This window comes from Salarias fasciatus, chromosome 14 (genome assembly GCF_902148845.1).
Source record: "Salarias fasciatus chromosome 14, fSalaFa1.1, whole genome shotgun sequence".
In the NCBI taxonomy this organism is placed as follows: Eukaryota; Metazoa; Chordata; class Actinopteri; order Blenniiformes; family Blenniidae; genus Salarias; species Salarias fasciatus.
The window spans coordinates 32,450,925-32,467,120 of NC_043758.1; the positions used below are offsets into that span (position 1 = coordinate 32,450,925).

General features: G+C 43.2%; 2 protein-coding genes across 3 annotated transcripts in view; both read left to right on the forward strand.

The window, feature by feature from the left end:
• The first annotated feature begins 3,868 nt into the window (after window positions 1-3,868).
• On the forward strand, window positions 3,869-9,595 carry nars2 (asparaginyl-tRNA synthetase 2, mitochondrial). The gene is made up of 14 exons (XM_030108581.1): window positions 3,869-4,181; window positions 5,824-5,933; window positions 6,268-6,388; window positions 6,490-6,630; window positions 6,717-6,797; window positions 6,961-7,043; window positions 7,353-7,485; window positions 7,874-7,972; window positions 8,064-8,101; window positions 8,191-8,257; window positions 8,334-8,471; window positions 8,609-8,706; window positions 9,245-9,271; window positions 9,369-9,595. Exons 1-14 carry the CDS (start codon window positions 4,032-4,034, stop codon window positions 9,511-9,513), a joined length of 1,431 nt encoding a protein of 476 aa, XP_029964441.1. The 5' UTR covers window positions 3,869-4,031; the 3' UTR covers window positions 9,514-9,595.
• A 691-nt stretch (window positions 9,596-10,286) lies between these two features.
• The window catches only part of gab2 (GRB2-associated binding protein 2), a 39,093-nt gene continuing 33,183 nt past the window's right edge, over window positions 10,287-16,196 (forward strand). Inside the window, exon 1 of one of the 2 annotated variants that reach the window (XM_030108927.1) lies at window positions 10,287-10,720. In XM_030108927.1, coding sequence (XP_029964787.1) covers window positions 10,643-10,720 — 78 coding nt within the window. In that variant the 5' untranslated portion in view covers window positions 10,287-10,642. The remainder of the gene's footprint in view (window positions 10,721-16,196) is intronic. The other variant, XM_030108926.1, reaches the window with a different exon arrangement.

Below are 16,196 nucleotides of genomic sequence, written 5' to 3' on the forward strand. Positions count from 1 at the left end.
CAGCTGAAAGGGGACAACCTCGAGAGGAGAAGTGTCGGTTATTTCTCTTAAATCTGATCAACTTATTCCAGTCAGTTTGGGGGAAGCGAAGTCAAACCTGGTGTCATGCAGACTTTATTTTTGGTTTTCTTCGCAGAGTTTTCCGCGCATGTCTTTAGACCAGTGGTTTCCAACCTTTCCTCCCTGAACTGATAAGAAGAGTTGTAATCCTGCCTCTAACTTCTCCGGTTCGCCAAAACATTACAGTGGCTCCGGGTACATGTTACACGTCTAAATGCAGTTTTGTTTTGTTTTTTTAAACAAAAAGTTTATGTTCCGAAGGTTGCACATCCCATGAGTGATGCAGAACTTTTAATTACACCTGTTCTAGATGAAACTTATTTATCGGAGATGAGAAGCAGGAGCAATAAAAGCACTGCACTAAACTACCAGGAGCAGAGAGCAGCAGACAGCTAGTGTTTATTTACAGGCTGCACACAAACACATCCACACATGGCACTGTGGAGGCAAATGAATGTCAGCTAATGCCGAAGCTCACGGCTGACCGGTGGACTGGAGCAGGACAGGAAGTCTCCTCTCATGGTTTTCATCTATAACTGAAGTAACAAACTCACAGAAACTTTACAACTTTATTGGAATGTTAATTCTTCGTTTTATAATCCTCTGCGTCACACGTCTTGTCTTTGTCCTCCTCTCTGTGCTCCTCCATCCACCGGTTTACTCAATAATTCACAGATGAACCCCAAGATGACCTCAGATTTTGCAGGCTCCTTGTGAAATCAGTCTGTTTCAATTCAAAATTGTGAGAAACAGCAAGTGATTGACACCATTTTGTTCTACATAAATGAATTAAATATTTATTTTTAAATCCCTTACGGATTAATTGAATAATTATTTTAAAGCTGACACATTAGCACTCTTGATTTCAGTGTGTGAAGCTGATTGCTCCGCGCTGGCTGAACATCATCGTTAGCCGTTAATGAGAATTTGCTCTCAGCTTGAGACTCGGTGCTTCTTTGGTCCATTCGATGGAAGCCGGTACAAACACACAGCGCTGTGGCAGTAGCTGGAGAGTCGTAGGTGAAACAGAGCAGCGGCCCAAATCTCTTTTCGTAAGGGTTGTTAGTTCCTTTTGATTTGTGTTTGGCCGGCTGTCACCCGAACCCATTCCCTGAAATCACATCACTATAATGGTCTAATCAGCACTTAACGAGCCATGTTACATAAAATCAATGCTCCCTTCCATTTGAGAATGCAGAATATTTGGAGGAACTGATGAAGGCTGGAGGAAGGGGGCAGAGATGCTGTCGATATGTTGCTGCAGTCGCCCGGACAAGCAGCCCTGCAGAGCGCAGGAGGATGCACTCGCCCTCCGAGTTCACTGATCCTCCCGAGATCCCTGCTTTTACAGCAAAATCCTTTGTTTTGCTGACTAATCGTGTATTGATTTTAACAAGTTGTTAAGCCAAAATAAGGATGTCAGGCCACTGCCAAGCAACTCCTCTACCTGTAGAGGCTTCGAGATCGAGGTGCTATGAATTTCTCATTAGGGCGCTCCATCCGACTCCTCGTTCTTGATTTATTATTATGGGAGCGCAATCAGAGTGATTATACTTTGGGGTGTTTCAGCGAGCTGTGCTGCCGTTTTCTAGACAGCAGAGCAGACTTGTTTTCACCTGGCTTCCTGCATACATTGCCTTGTGGTTTCTGTGGGAGGATGGAGAAGCACACGCCGTCGAGTATCTCACCCACGTGCGAGTTGTCACGAAGTGCGCCAGGCCTCCCGATGAGGGAAAAAATTACAAATCAATGTATAGTTAAACACTGTGGGTACCTCAGCTTCAGCGTTTCCTCTGATGCATGGAAAACACAGCCTGGACAAAGCCTGAGCTGACTGTTGCACTGGACTATCTGTAGCCAGCAGGCCCTTTTCGCATTATGCTTGATGAAACTGCAGAGAGAACATAACAATGCCAGCTTGTTTCCATTTCAGTAGGCCTTCGAGCTGCAAATGAATTATATATTGGTGGAAACTCCAGGGTAAATGAATAAATCTCAAGTAGGTGGGGATTTGGAAAGAGGGTGGGAACTGTCATGGAGCTACAGCACTACCTTGTGGCTGCGTTGGATACTGCACATAATCCCACTGAGGAGGCAAATCATTACATGCAGTCGGTTCTGATACACTTTAAGGGAATCGTTTTGTTTCCTGGCATCAAATTAAACATACATTTCAAATGATTCATGGCTCAAAGAAGTTTAATCGTCACTGGGGACACTGTGCGTCTCGCAACCCGAGCAAATGTCCCATTATTTTTGTCCCTCTGTCAATGAATCAGAAAATGGAATTATTCTGTTTCCTGTTAAGATGAGACCATGGGCGTAATTGTTCCACCCATGGAGAAGATAATTAATAACAGTGACCCTGCTGACACTTCAGATGCATCATGTTGGGTTTAATGATGATGTGTCACAAGCAGCCGGAGGTGGAGACACCGGGCCCTGTGTCTGCTGGCAGACCCCGGCCAGGGGCTCCAGAGCTGACAGGCGAGACCAGGTGAATTATTGTCTATGGCATCATATTATATTGGCTGGCATGATGTGATTTAGCCCAGCAGCAAATGGTGGGAAGAAACCCAACGTCGAAGTGGGGATTAAATTAACGAGGTTTATGCACAAATGGACCCCACAATGACGGCAGATACATCATGCAAGATTAAAGAGGATCTCCATGTGGCTGTGATAGCTGCTCTTGCTTCATTACACCATTGAATCACTTCACGTGCTGCATTTTACTGAGGAAAATATGTTCAGTGCGTTTATTCAGGGATCCCAGGTGGCTGTAAGAAAACCATCCAACAAGAGCAGCTGCAGAAAGATTTCATATCATTTTATCAAAAAGAATCATCCTTTGATGGTTCCCACTGACTTTTAATGAATTAATTTTAGGATATTATTATCCACAAAACTGATAAATACAGTCAAAAAGGAGAGGGAACAGGTAAAAACTAATTAAATCCTACCTTTTCGCCATCAGCTATTGGAACGTTTATTCCTTTCCTTTGCTTTAATTGACAGAGGTTTAAATGTTCCAACATGAATACAATTCACTTCACTTCAATTCAATTCACTTCACTTCACTTCAGTTCAATTCAATTCAGTTCAATTCACTTTAATTCAGTTCAGTGCAAGGATATTCAGTTCAATGCAAGGAGACAGTGGAAGGGAAAAATTTACTTTTAACAGGAAGAAACTGTCAGATTCAGACCCATCTTGTAACCTTCAGCTGTAGGTTACAAAATGGAGAGAATGAAAAGAAGAGGATAGAGACAGAATGCAACAATCATAAAATCACTCTCTTTGTTGTTGTTGTTGTTGTTGTTGTTGTTATTATTATTATTATTATTATTATTATTATTATTATTATTATTATCATCGTCATTCTCATTATTATTATTATTATTACTATCCATCTCACAGATTTCATGTATGAATTGATGCTCAAAGCGATTCCTAATAAAGGATCAGAGCTGTCAGACACAGAAATATATCAAAAAATAAATATAGTCCAGGAAATTTATATAATGGGTCATCCTATTTAATAAATAGAGTGTACAATTACATAATTTAGTTCTGTTATGACTTAAAATGTAAAAAGAAAAATGTTAAATTGAACTTTGACGTTAACATTTATTGTGTTCTGGAATGTGAATATTAAAAAAGTGAGAAATTGTGCGACTGTAGTCCCAAATTGCAGATTTGATAAATAAAACTACCAAACCCAGAGGCGTCCTAAACGAAGCTTTGATCTGATTGGTTAAACTCATCCCGCGTGACTGAATAGAACCAATGGCGAAATAGCTATACCGGAAGTGGTCGAGTCAAGCAGTCTGACACAACGTGAGAGCTGAAAGTCAAACGAAAACATTTGGCAAATATCCTCCAAATATCGCGTTTGTGGACCTTGAAGTGATCGCGGCATGTCGTCCTTGTAACTGACTGTCGCTCCGGGCCGTGCAGAGCTTGTCAGAATGTTTCAGGGAGTAGTTAAAAGGCTTTGTTTTTCACCAAACTCCGCAGTTTCACTTCTGTGTGCTCGACATTGCTGCAGGAAGACACACAAAAAACTGAGAATATCCGAAGCTTTTTCTTCTCAGCTGGGAGCAAATGTCACAGTACAGGTGAGCTTTCGTCTTGTCTTTCCTCTAATTTCCGTTCAGCTGTTATACAGCATTAAATGTGAAACCTGGTTTATCGCCACAGTGTGTTATCATTCTGCAACATTTTGTTACAGCGAATCATCGTCAAAGGATTTTTATTTGTTACTTTTTATTTTTGCATTCAGTCCTATATTCATTTATCTATGTGCATTTATATTATAGGTGATTTTTAAAAAATATGTATTTCTTCCTTAATTTATGTCCGTATTCTATTCAGCGATTATAACATACTGGTAAATGATCTATGTAAATTCTAGTGGGCACAATTCCTGTCGCATTTCCTCCCCAGAGTATTTTAAAATGTCATGCTGCGCCACATTTCAGTCACATTTTGTCTAGATTCTCCTGAATCGGTGCTGTAAAACACATTTCAGTGCAGAGGCCACATGCAGCCCAATTTCATCTTGGACCAAATAGGTAAAAATAGAAGCATAATAATAAACTTTGAATTTAAATCTAAATTTTGTTTTTGTTGTGGTGCAGAGCGTAGATTTTAAAAGAGTTCACATTTTTCCAAGTCTGAACAAAAGTGACTCCTATCTGAAAATAAAGTCAATTCCAATAATGCAAAATACAGTGAAATGTCATAAAATCTTCTCCTGTAACTGTTGAAACAACATGATTTTGAGGCTTCTGCTAGTTTCCATGGCGTCACTGACGTCTTCATAACCAGCACTGCCCTCAGCAACCCTCACACACCCCAACCTCAACAATTTGACACAGTATACATTTTATTTATTCTATGCAATAATAACTTTCAATCCAATCATCACCATCATTATCAGAATACACTGTCACCTTTGTTTTTTGTTACTCTTGTTGTTTTTGTAAATAATTATTGCCATTGTTAGTATTCCTTATTTCTGTCCTCTTGCTGCTGCAACAATTCGCCATTGTGGGATAAATCAAATATTATCTAATCGGCTCTCAGTGTTGTATTTTGTCTGCTACTCTTAAGAAAGCTGCATTAAAAAAAAATAAAAAAAATCAATGCTTTCATTGTAATTTTATACAATTTGCGAGGTGGTTTGTCAGGCTGGATTGCTTGCGGGAAGTTTTGGCTCATGGGCCTGATGGTTAACACCCCTGGATTAAGCGATCCTCCTCACCCATCCCTACATCTGCTACCCTATCCAACTCAGAGCCAATCAGAGTCACTATGGCTAAAAGGTCTGGCCTAAACTGGACAGGTCAGGTCCGTCAGGGAAAACTGAGACAATCATGATCATCAACACCTAGATGCATTTTACTAGCAGTTTAATTTTAATTGTTAGATATGCATGCGGTATGCATTCGGGACTGTGGAAGGAAACCTGAGGGTCTCAACCAAAACATGTACACTCTACACAGAAAGCCCAAGTTTATGCAAAATAAACATAAATGAATCAGAGTGACTGTGTTAACTGTAAATACAAACATGCATAATTTGCAAAACAAATTAATATCTGGGGCTGATGATGATCATTTAATGACACTTCATTGCATTTAATGAATAAATGCTTTCAATGGGATCAATGTATTTTGGAGCATTTTTTTATGATGTTTTTGTTATTTCTAAAAGTTGTTGTTATTAAAAGCAACTTCATTTGTGTGTCTGTTGCAGGGATGGGTGCGCTCAGCCAGAGCTCAGAAGGTGAACGTCTTCCTCCACGTGAACGATGGCAGCTCCCTGCAGTCACTGCAAGTTGTCGCTGGTGCAGAGCTGAATGATCCGTATGTTTTTCACTTTTATTCCCTGTAGTTAATCCTTCACCGCACAGTTTTAATGATGTGAATAGATTAGAGAGCTTGGAAAGCTTTATTACGATCCCAAGGGATGACAAATAGAAGCGCTCACCATCACATACAAAAAACAGTAAATTTCACAATATAAACAATGTAATGACATAAATCCAAACTGATCCAAATGAATGAAAACCAATCACCACCCAGCTTTCAATCTAACAGCTGTTGTAACGGTTGACGTTCCTCCTGAATCATAGAGAATCACTTTTGATGTACGTGTATCTGTTTGAAATACTCCCGTTCCTCTTTTGTCCCAATTCAGGCTGCTCACGTTCGGCAGTGCTGTGGAAGTCTCCGGGATTCTCCAGGAAAGTCCTCATGAGAAACAGCCTCTGGAGCTGCAGGCAGACTCCATCCGTGTTATCGGGGAGTGCGACCCTGTGGTGAGAACTGATGTGGCTCTCTTGCTTCTTTTGAATTAAACTATATTTCACTTGACCATCATGAGAAAATTTCCACCTTGTTGCTTCATCTTGTTTGTTAGGATTTTCCCTTTAAAGTCAAAAAGAGACACGGCCTTGAGTACATCCGTCAGTTTCCTCATCTCCGGTGCAGAACAAACGCCTTCAGCTCCTTATTGAGGATTCGAAGCGAGGCCACTTCAGCAATTCACTCTTACTTCAAGGTCAGAACATCAGTGGAAGACTTTCTAACCGTCATGCAGGAGAAAGGGTTTTTGTTTTTTAATGGCTTTAAGGTTTTTCCTTTCAGGACAATGGCTTTGTTCAGATTCACACTCCGATCATCACCTCGAACGACTGTGAAGGAGCCGGGGAGCTCTTTCAGGTCGAGGTGAGAACAGTTTTTGTAAATTTCCAAAACGAAGGTGTCACTATGACAGTATTTTGAATTTAGTTAAATCCCGGTGTATTAATGTATCATATGTCATTAATCAAGATTCTCCTGTGAATAAAAACGCATTGTTTGAAATTCACATCCTTTCCCTAAACTACAGCCCGCAGGTGCAGATGAGCACTTTTTCTCCGTCCCAGCTTTCCTGACTGTGTCTGGACAGCTTCATCTGGAAGCCACGGCTGGGTGAGGAGACCTACATTCATGTTGTAATAACAAGCTCGGTCTGAGGACCGTTCAGCGATTTAACGTGAAAAAAACAAAGATTTTGCTGGTTTTGGGCTCTGTTTGCTGTCATGACTTTGTTGTTTTCTGTGTTTTTGCTGTTGCAGTGTGAACAGACCTTGTTTTCAAAACATTGCTGTGCAAAACATGAGGCCGTACTGAAATGAAAACGCAAAAATGATGTGTTTCCACTGGACGCGTTGTCATCTAAATGGAGCTTTTATCTTTTAATAAGCTATTTAAACATGCTTGACTCTCCTGCTCTTCCAGGGCTTTTTCCAAAGTCTACACCTTCGGGCCAACTTTTCGCGCCGAGAACTCCCAGAGCCGACGCCACCTGGCTGAGTTTTACATGGTGGAGGCAGAGATCTCCTTCACACAGTCCATGGAAGACCTGACCAAGGTGAGCGTCGCCAAAGCTCCCAAAGCTCAACAGCAATGCAGCTCATCTCTGGACAATAGAGGGCTCCGTTACAGATTTCAGAACCAGCGGTTTGTCGTGTTTTTATAATGCTTTAACATAAAAATCTCCTCCTTACATGCCGTGAGATACAAACAGAAGGATTTTTTAAAATATTTTTTCCCACGAAGGTGCATTTCATAACTCTGGGGTCACAATAAGATTGACTGAGAAGACAGCATTGCGTATGAACATTATAGTAGAAGTGATTTGATGCTGACACCTAATTTCTGTATCCTCAGGTTTCTTGTCCAGTGTGACTTTTGAAAGTTGCCCTTGTGCCGACTGGCCTGGGAAAGCTTTAATCATTAAACTTGTCCCGCTCTCCCAGGTCATGGAGGACATGTTCAGGTCTGCCACGGAGCATGTCTTGGCTCGCTGTGTGGAGGATGTGGATTTGTTTCACAGGCATGTGACTCCTGGACACAGGGTGAGTCTTCAAGTACATTTCTTGATCCTGGGTAAATAAACTGACCCCTCTGAACTTTCATTTTCTTCTGTCTGCATGCACATAACCTCAGGAAACCGTAGATAGTATGCTGAAGAAAAGCTTCCCTGTGTAAGCTTCACATTTTCCTTCTCTTTGAATTTAAAAATGATGATAAAGTTGAAGGTTTTTCTTTCATTTGTGCTTCTTTCTTCTCTCAGGATAACCTACACTGAGGCAGTGGACATCCTGACCCGCAGCTCCGAGCAGTTCGCCTTCCCGTCGGATGTAAGCGACCAAAGCAAGCTTCATTTCTGACCAAATCTTCACATTCCACGTTGACCTTCGCCCTTCTTTTCTACAGTGGGGTTGCGACCTCAAGACGGAACATGAGAAGTATCTGGTGAAACATTGTGGAAACGTTCCCGTCTTTGTCACTGATTATCCGTATGATCTGAAGCCCTTTTACGCAAGAGACAACCAGGACGGTCCCCGGCATACAGTAAGGCTCAGTCCCCACCGTCAGAACTGCAGAGTGAATCAATCATTTAGCCGCTCATTTCCTCCGCTGGCGATGCCAGTCGGGATATTGCAGTGATTTGCATATCAGAGCCGACTGTGGCTGGGGCTTGTGTGCAGGCAGCTGCAGTGGACCTCCTCGTGCCAGGAGTTGGAGAGCTCTGCGGGGGTTCGCTGAGGGAGGAGAGGCTGAGTGTGCTGAGGGCTCGGCTGGAACAGTAAGAATTCATAATCCGGGAGCTCTGGAGAGGCCGATGCCGATACATTCAGACTGCAGCCATCAAAATCTGCTCGGTCGCTTCAGGTTTTATGCGCCTTCTTTCATCGAGACGGTGTTATAGCGGCCTATTAAATTGCAGAGCAGGTTTCAATATGCATCACCCACAACCGTTCTGTGAAGTTATTCAGATTAACTGGAACATAGCACATATGTTATACTTTTATTAGTGCCATGAATTCATTTAATTGATCTCTGCAAAATAGGCCGTGATGGGAGAACATTGAATGGTTCTACATTGATTTAGATGAAACGCTACTTATCTGTGTGACTGTCAGTTATTCACAAAAAATCCCAGTATGAATTCATCCTGAAACCTTTGTAACATACACAGAAAAAATATATAATGAAAGTCAGCTTCCAAGCACAAACTGAACGTTACATTGATTTATTATTAACTGTGCCCAAAAGAATTAGTTTAAGATCTTGATTTTACATTTGAACAATTGCTTCTAAATTATTCTTCTATTCTGTTCCAGGCTCGGATTGGAAGATGCATATAGCTGGTAAGTAATATAAATATCTTCTCATTCTGTGTGTGTTTAAAACGTCCATATGTACTGAAATCATTGATTGATTGTTGATGACTCGGTGTGTTTGCAGGTATCTGGACTTGAGGCGTTTTGGCTCCGCCCCTCACGGCGGCTTCGGACTGGGATTCGAGCGATATCTGCAGTGTCTCCTCGGTGTGGACAACATCAAAGATGTGATTCCCTTCCCCAGATTCTCCCGCTCCTGCCTTCTATAAAACACAATTGCAGGCTATTGAACGTGTTCGTTGAGGTTTTTTTTCTGTCTGTCAGAGATCGAATAAATGTACTGTTGTTATATTTTCTTGGTCTTCAAATGTTGATATTTTTACCTGTGATATAAAAACATATTCTGCAGAGCCAGCTCACTCATTTCAGCATAACAAAATCAAACCACTACATTGACTATTTTCCCCAACTTGTGCTTATCTTTTAGAGTGCAATCCAGAATCTGAAGGAAATTGTTTTAATGCTTTGCTCCACACAGAATAGAAACATAGAATTGGTAGAAAAGAGAGTTAAATATCAAGACAGGATGTTAAAGAGGATGACAATATTTAAATCTGAATAAACTGTCAAGCCCTCAGCTTTCCACAAGATGGTGCATTTTCCCATTACATCCATCTGAGGTGGGACGCTTCCTCCATCAATAACCTGCTAGTGCTGTACCCCTTGCAGTGCATACAACAAAAAGAAAAAAAAAAACTTATTCCTGTTTGCTTTAAGACGATTTGCAACAATATCTAAGGAGACAGGTGTCACGTGTTAATACATAACATGAAATGAACCTGTTTTGGTCATTAAGATCAAATTGAATTACATACTTGTTTTTGCCTGCAACTCCAGACCCGTTATGGATAAACTGGTTATATTCGGGGATGCTGGAGCCGTTTTGTGGCGCGCGCTTCTCCCATCCTGTCCATCCCATCGCGGCCCATCCCTCTCTCTCCCCCCTCCTCCCTCCCTCCCTCCCTCCCTCTCTCTCTTGCCTCGGTGGGCGTGGTATGAGTTGGGAAAACAAATTGCAGACACCCGCTGAGACTTCCTCACCCTGCGTCAGTTCGAGTTTCCCCGCGGCTCCTCTCAGCTGGCCGTGCGTAATTTCCCCGTCATTGGAGTTTTGCGCGCAGGGTGCGTCGGGCAGCAGCAGCAGCAGCACCGGGAGCGGCTGCTTCACGTCTCCGGCCGGCGCTACCCTGACTCTGGTCTCAGATGGGGGGATCGGACCGCTCCGGAGGGATCCAGACGCCGACAGCAGCACTGTGAGGAGGCTCCGGGAGCCGTCATGTACTGAGGCGACAGACGGGCAGTAGGAGCGCAAAAAGAAAGCAGCTGACAGCGGCAAACATGAGCAGCGGCGGCGGAGAGATCATCTTCCAGGGCTGGCTGAGGAAATCACCGCCGGAGAAGAAACTTAGGAGATATGTGAGTGGAACTACACTTAGTTTAAAAGTTTGACTGACTCACCCAGTTTTCTTTGTTTTTGTTCTGTTGGCGTTTATTTCTCACCTGCATCCTAAAGCGCTGTCAAAGTGTCCTGATGACAGGTGCACCCTACTTTCTCTGCACACTGTCCCACATACAGCTCATGTTTTGTTTTGTTGTTTCTACTCTTCATCTTCTGAATGCGTCCTCACTGAGGTGTGTCATGCCTGGATGCAGCTGGCAGGTTAACCGTGCAGGGGCCACCCGTCGTGAGCTCCTGGGGAAGCCAGCCAGTTTAATAGTCGACAGCTGTCAAGAATTTGGACCAAAGACATATACAAACTGCCATTTCGGCCTTATCCAAGCATGGTGAGGTAATGTCTAATCAAGCACAGGGCAGTTTACATTTTAGCCTCTAATGTCACAACAATGGTGATGTCTGCCCAGTATTGGAGTATCTTTATTAACCAAAATAAGCCAAAGCCGCCTCCAGCCTCCTGCTGGGTGCTGGGCAGGAGGTGGAGGATGAGGATGAGGGGGGTGCCTGCAAATCAGATAATAGGATTTATAGAGGCAGATAGAACCATGAGACAATCTCCTATAAATACAGCTGTCCACTGTTTATGTATGGTGTTGCATTACGAGGCCTCTCCACGCTGCTGCGAGCTGACTTTACCATGATGTCATCTCTCCGTTTCATCTGGAAATCCATCCTGGGATGTCTTCAGATGCATCCCCCCCTCTCTGCCCCATCTCCTCTCCTGTCGCTTCCTCATTGTCTTCCACTTAAAAGTTGGCTAATGTTTACACAGAGACCTCCATCCGCGGACGGTATGGAACAGCAGCTGCAACAGTGCAGAGGAAAATACTTGCTTGGCTACAGCACTTTACAAACAACAGGAGAGAGAGAGAGAGAGAGAGAGAGAGAGGGAAAAAAATCTCACAAGGCGGGAGAGAGCTAACATAATGGCCTGCAGGCAAGAGAGCAGAGAACAGCCTCTCAGCCTTTCTCACCCTGCTCCTCACCCCTGAGAAATACCTATAAACAACCACACACACACACACACACACACACACACACACACACACACACACACACACACACACACACACACACACACACATTTTCAGTTAGAAAACAGTATCATGAGATCGAGTGTGCAGAACAAGCAGACTTGTGAGTGTGGTAATCTGTGTTTTCTGAAATTCCTTCCACTTAAAGTCAGACTATGGACAATCGCGGCTGTTTACTCACCAGTATTACTGTCATCTGACGTAGTTAGGTCGATGTAAAGAGTTTCTCACAAATGCTTTTTTCATTTACTCTCAAACATTCCAGCTCGGAGGTGTTTTCTGTTTGGTTTCTGTTTGGTGCCATGGTGGTGAGCTTCCATTAGTCATTATATTGGACTGGATTGAGCCGAAAGAGGTGTCAGGAATGTGTTGTGCTTCAACAGTTTGTACTGTTGTGCCATTTACAGGTGATTATTTGCAACAATGAAAAGGAATTTTAATCCTTAGCAACACTTCCACGGTCAATATTCAACAGCTTTTCTATCACAAAGTCCAGATGAGGTCTGTGTTTGTTAATCAGTAGTTAGTTGGTGAAATGATTTGTCACTGCATTAAAAAGAAAACATCCTCCTGTGACCCGACATGCACTTTGCTTTTTTGTTTTTCGGCCATTCCTGCTGAGTGCACATTGCAGTAAAGTGCAAGAAAGGAGAGAAAACTGGTGCTTCCACTACAGGCCTGCCATGCAAATCGTATGCAAAGCAAAAAATAGTGGCAGTTAAAAGCATGAATGCAACTGGTTGCCGCTGACAGGTGACAACACGTTTGCACACACTAACAAGCAGGGCTAGTCCCGGTTAAATGCAGTCTAATTGTTTACAAATGGAATTAACTCTCAGCTGTGACTCACTTGTTCTACAATTGCTGCTTGCTGCACAAACAGATGAGTATAAAATTTGCGTGTGTGTGTGTGCGCCCCCCACCCACCACTCATAAAGTGGAAAAAAAAAAACAACCTCTATCAAACATGTGACAGCAGCACTGCAGGCCTGTGTACTCCATTTTCACACGCACCGCATCTCCACAACACGGGAAAAACACCGTCTCGGAGCATGCTGAATGAATCACTCGGCCGGGAGTTTATCTCTTCTCGGGGGCTGATTAAGGTTTCCAGAGGTGGGCTGTGTTTTAAGGGGGAGGGGGCAGAGGAGTGGCCTGGGCTGCTTTTTTTGAACAATGTCCAAAATAAGCAGGAGGAACATGAAAACAACTGACGAATGCAGGAATTGCTCACTGCCTTTCGGCATAACTCCGGTGGGGTTATTTTACTCATCAATCTGTGGTCAGACAATACACTTCATCGTGTCTGCTATTAAACCCCCCACAACTGTCTCATCTTCTATCAAATCAATATGCTCCCAATAAAAATAGAATTGCTGAATTCCCCCTCCCCCTTCTTGACTTGTGATGAAAATCTCCTCAAATGACCCATTTTTTTCCAAACACAGACGCCTCCCTTGTAACTTCAGCTGCTGACCTATACATAAGTCACCCTAATTAATCATGCATGCGTGAATTAATCCCGACATGCCCGGCATGCATCCTAAACGCGACGTGTCATACTGTAAATAACGCCGGCGCGGTTCTCAGGATGAAAAGGAACGGAGCTGCCGTTGACGGAACCCTCCCTCCTGCCCCGCTGCGCTGCGGCATGTGACATCTCAAACGTGTCTGTTCACATACAGAAAAGCGGTGCCACATTCCAGACAGATCATATCGGCGAGGTGATATCTGCCGCTTCTCCCGCTCGGGCTGCTCTCGGGGCGCCTCGCCCCTGGCGGACGGCACACGGAGAGCCAGAGGAAGTGGAGTCAGTGGGTTTTTGAAGGCGGCAGCCGGCTGTGTCGCGCTGTCAGCTGCCGGGTCCGCTGTTGTTTTGCAGTGGGGCTTTGGGAAGTCCTTGCCCTCAGAGGTCAACTCCAAACGCCTCCCAGTTCCTGCTTTGACAGACACCCGGCGTTCACACAGACATTTTCCTTGTTCCATTTCATCTGCAGAGACCTTCCCCCATATGCCACACAACTGGGGTGGCTTTATGTGACTCACTATCAGAGTCACGGCGCTCCGTCGTCATTAGGTTTGTTCATTTGCAAGTGTGATTCGCCACCGCCAGTGTTTCTACAACCAGCTTATCTGTTGATTCTTTAAGCTGGTAGTGCCTAATTATGGACGCACACCAATTACATGTTATGATTGGAAATTAATATATTGGGCTCAACTTTTTCAAGTGAAAACAAAACTTTTGATGCGTTTTAGGGGTTCATTTACACGACAACGGTGGTCGGAGTCACTGGAAACGCAGCTTTCTGAAAACACTGAGGCTCCGTCTCTGTGTCGCTGCTGGGAGCGCTGCTACTGCTACTGCGCACCACAGTTGTAGTAAATAGTTCTTCTGCATGTAGGAAGACAATAAGAACAGTGTTTTCCTCCAGAGCGTCTTGAGTCCCAGACCAGGTTCTCCTGGAACTTGGTAGTTTAAGTTAAGAATCACCTGGAATCCAGCTTCATGGTCTGTCTGTGTGTTCATTTTTAATGCTATTAGAGTGTCATTCTCCATATGTCTGGTTTCATCACTTAAACATGACACACTTGAGGTCCAACATGAAAACTCCATATTTTTCAGCATTTCCATGTGGACATCGTTTTCAGAGCGTTGCCATGTGAACGCAAAACTTCCCTGAATTGAAAATGCTAAATCTTTGCATTTTTAATTGAAACGTCTTGTAAACTCGGACCGAGTCCAAATTCACTTTGTAAAGTGATGCTGAACAGACATCACACAACTTTTGGAAAAAAGAAAGATAAAAGATTAGGATTAAAAGTGCAGTGAGAGTTGGTGTCACCCTGTTCATGATCCATGTTGACATGTCAGATTTCTTCCACAAAGTTCCACTCTGTGCGCTTGTTGTTGTGATGCTACTGATGAATAAAAGCACTTTATTCCCGATTACTGTCAAACAAATTTTATTGGTCGAGTTCCCAAATCAGTCAGGAATGCTGGCGAACTTCAGAGAACAGCTGGATGTGTGTCAAACAGCACAAAGCATCATGGGGTTGGAGCGCTGCCTGAACCGAGTGATGATTTTGATATTTATGTTCACTTTATTCAGTATTAATGTGACAATCCGATCCCTCAGAAATAATTCAGTCACATTATAAGAAGAGTGACCATGTCCATCCTGCATCTCCCACAGTTTATTTATTTCACCTGTAGCAGACACCAGATCCCCTCTGAATATTTCCTACAGACCTCCTCTGTAACAGAACTCCCATGGAAGGGAGTAAAACTAAACTCTAATAGTAGTATTGAAGTACATCATCTGCAGCCATCCAGATTTTATTAGCTGATCTTAAAATAATCCAAAGGAGATTCGATCCAATTCACTTTTCTCTTTCAGTTTGGGCCAGCAAAGAGGATGCTGTGAGTAATTTGCTGAGAGCAACCACTAACAGGGGAAATGACTTCATGTAAGTCTGCTTAAAATAATATAAAAAAGAGAAGAATCACACAACAACATGGATCACAAACAGCTGCTTTAGGCAACTTTTGTGACTCACTGGTTTTCACTTTCAGTCACTCTTCAGCTCTTGGTGTCATAAAGTTTTAAGGATTTCTTTGTATATTGAGTGATCTCTGTACTATATATCGCGTCATGTGTATATATATATTTCGTGTCTATGCAATGGTTGCTTTGTCTGGCAATATCATATGATTGTTCCACTTCAGCATTAGCTCCTCGGATATTCTATGCATGAAAAGAAATCTGCTTTCTGCACTGGCGATTAGCTCCAAATGCTAAATCATATTCAGGAATCATGCTACCAGCTGGAGCTTACATATCATATGACTGTCATTAGATTGGCTCTCTGAAGCTAATGAGCCTCACAGCCGTGATACGAGTCCGTAGAAATGCCTTTTGGCGTCCACTCAGCAGAAAAGGAGGAAATAAAACTGGGCATGAAGCACAAATTATAGCACCGCGAATAAAAACGGAGAGAATTTTAATACCCGTTCATAAATCTGGTGTTTGATTGCCATGTTTGAAGTGCGGATCTTTGTTTTGGCTGGAGATGGGGTGGCGGGGTGTATGTGTGTGTGAGTGTGTATTTGAAGGTGGTGTTAAGTGTGTCCGCTCGCAGAAACCTCAGGTGGTAACTTTTCTTCCTGGCAGCTCGTTGGAGCTTTGTGTGGAAGCACTATTTTTGAGTTGGGTCTCACGTCGGGGTCTTAAAGGTGCCTCCTGCCTGCAGGACCAGACTATTTTTAGAGCGATTGTCTGTGAGGCTATTTGTCTCACAGCTAAACCAAACACAGATTCACACTGGCCTCAGAACAGCCAAAACAAGAAGGGAGCTAGGTGAAAGTGTCGTTCTTGTTTTATTATGGCTATGTATCAGGGGT

Coding starts and splice junctions, on each gene's coding strand:
- nars2 (XM_030108581.1), top strand. CDS start 4,032: ATGTTTCAGGGAGTAGTTAAAAGGCTTTGTTTTTCACCAAACTCCGCA. Junction 6,389..6,489: donor TCGGGGAGTGCGACCCTGTG/GTGAGAACTGAT, acceptor CTTGTTTGTTAG/GATTTTCCCTTTAAAGTCAA. Junction 8,472..8,608: donor AGGACGGTCCCCGGCATACA/GTAAGGCTCAGT, acceptor GCTTGTGTGCAG/GCAGCTGCAGTGGACCTCCT.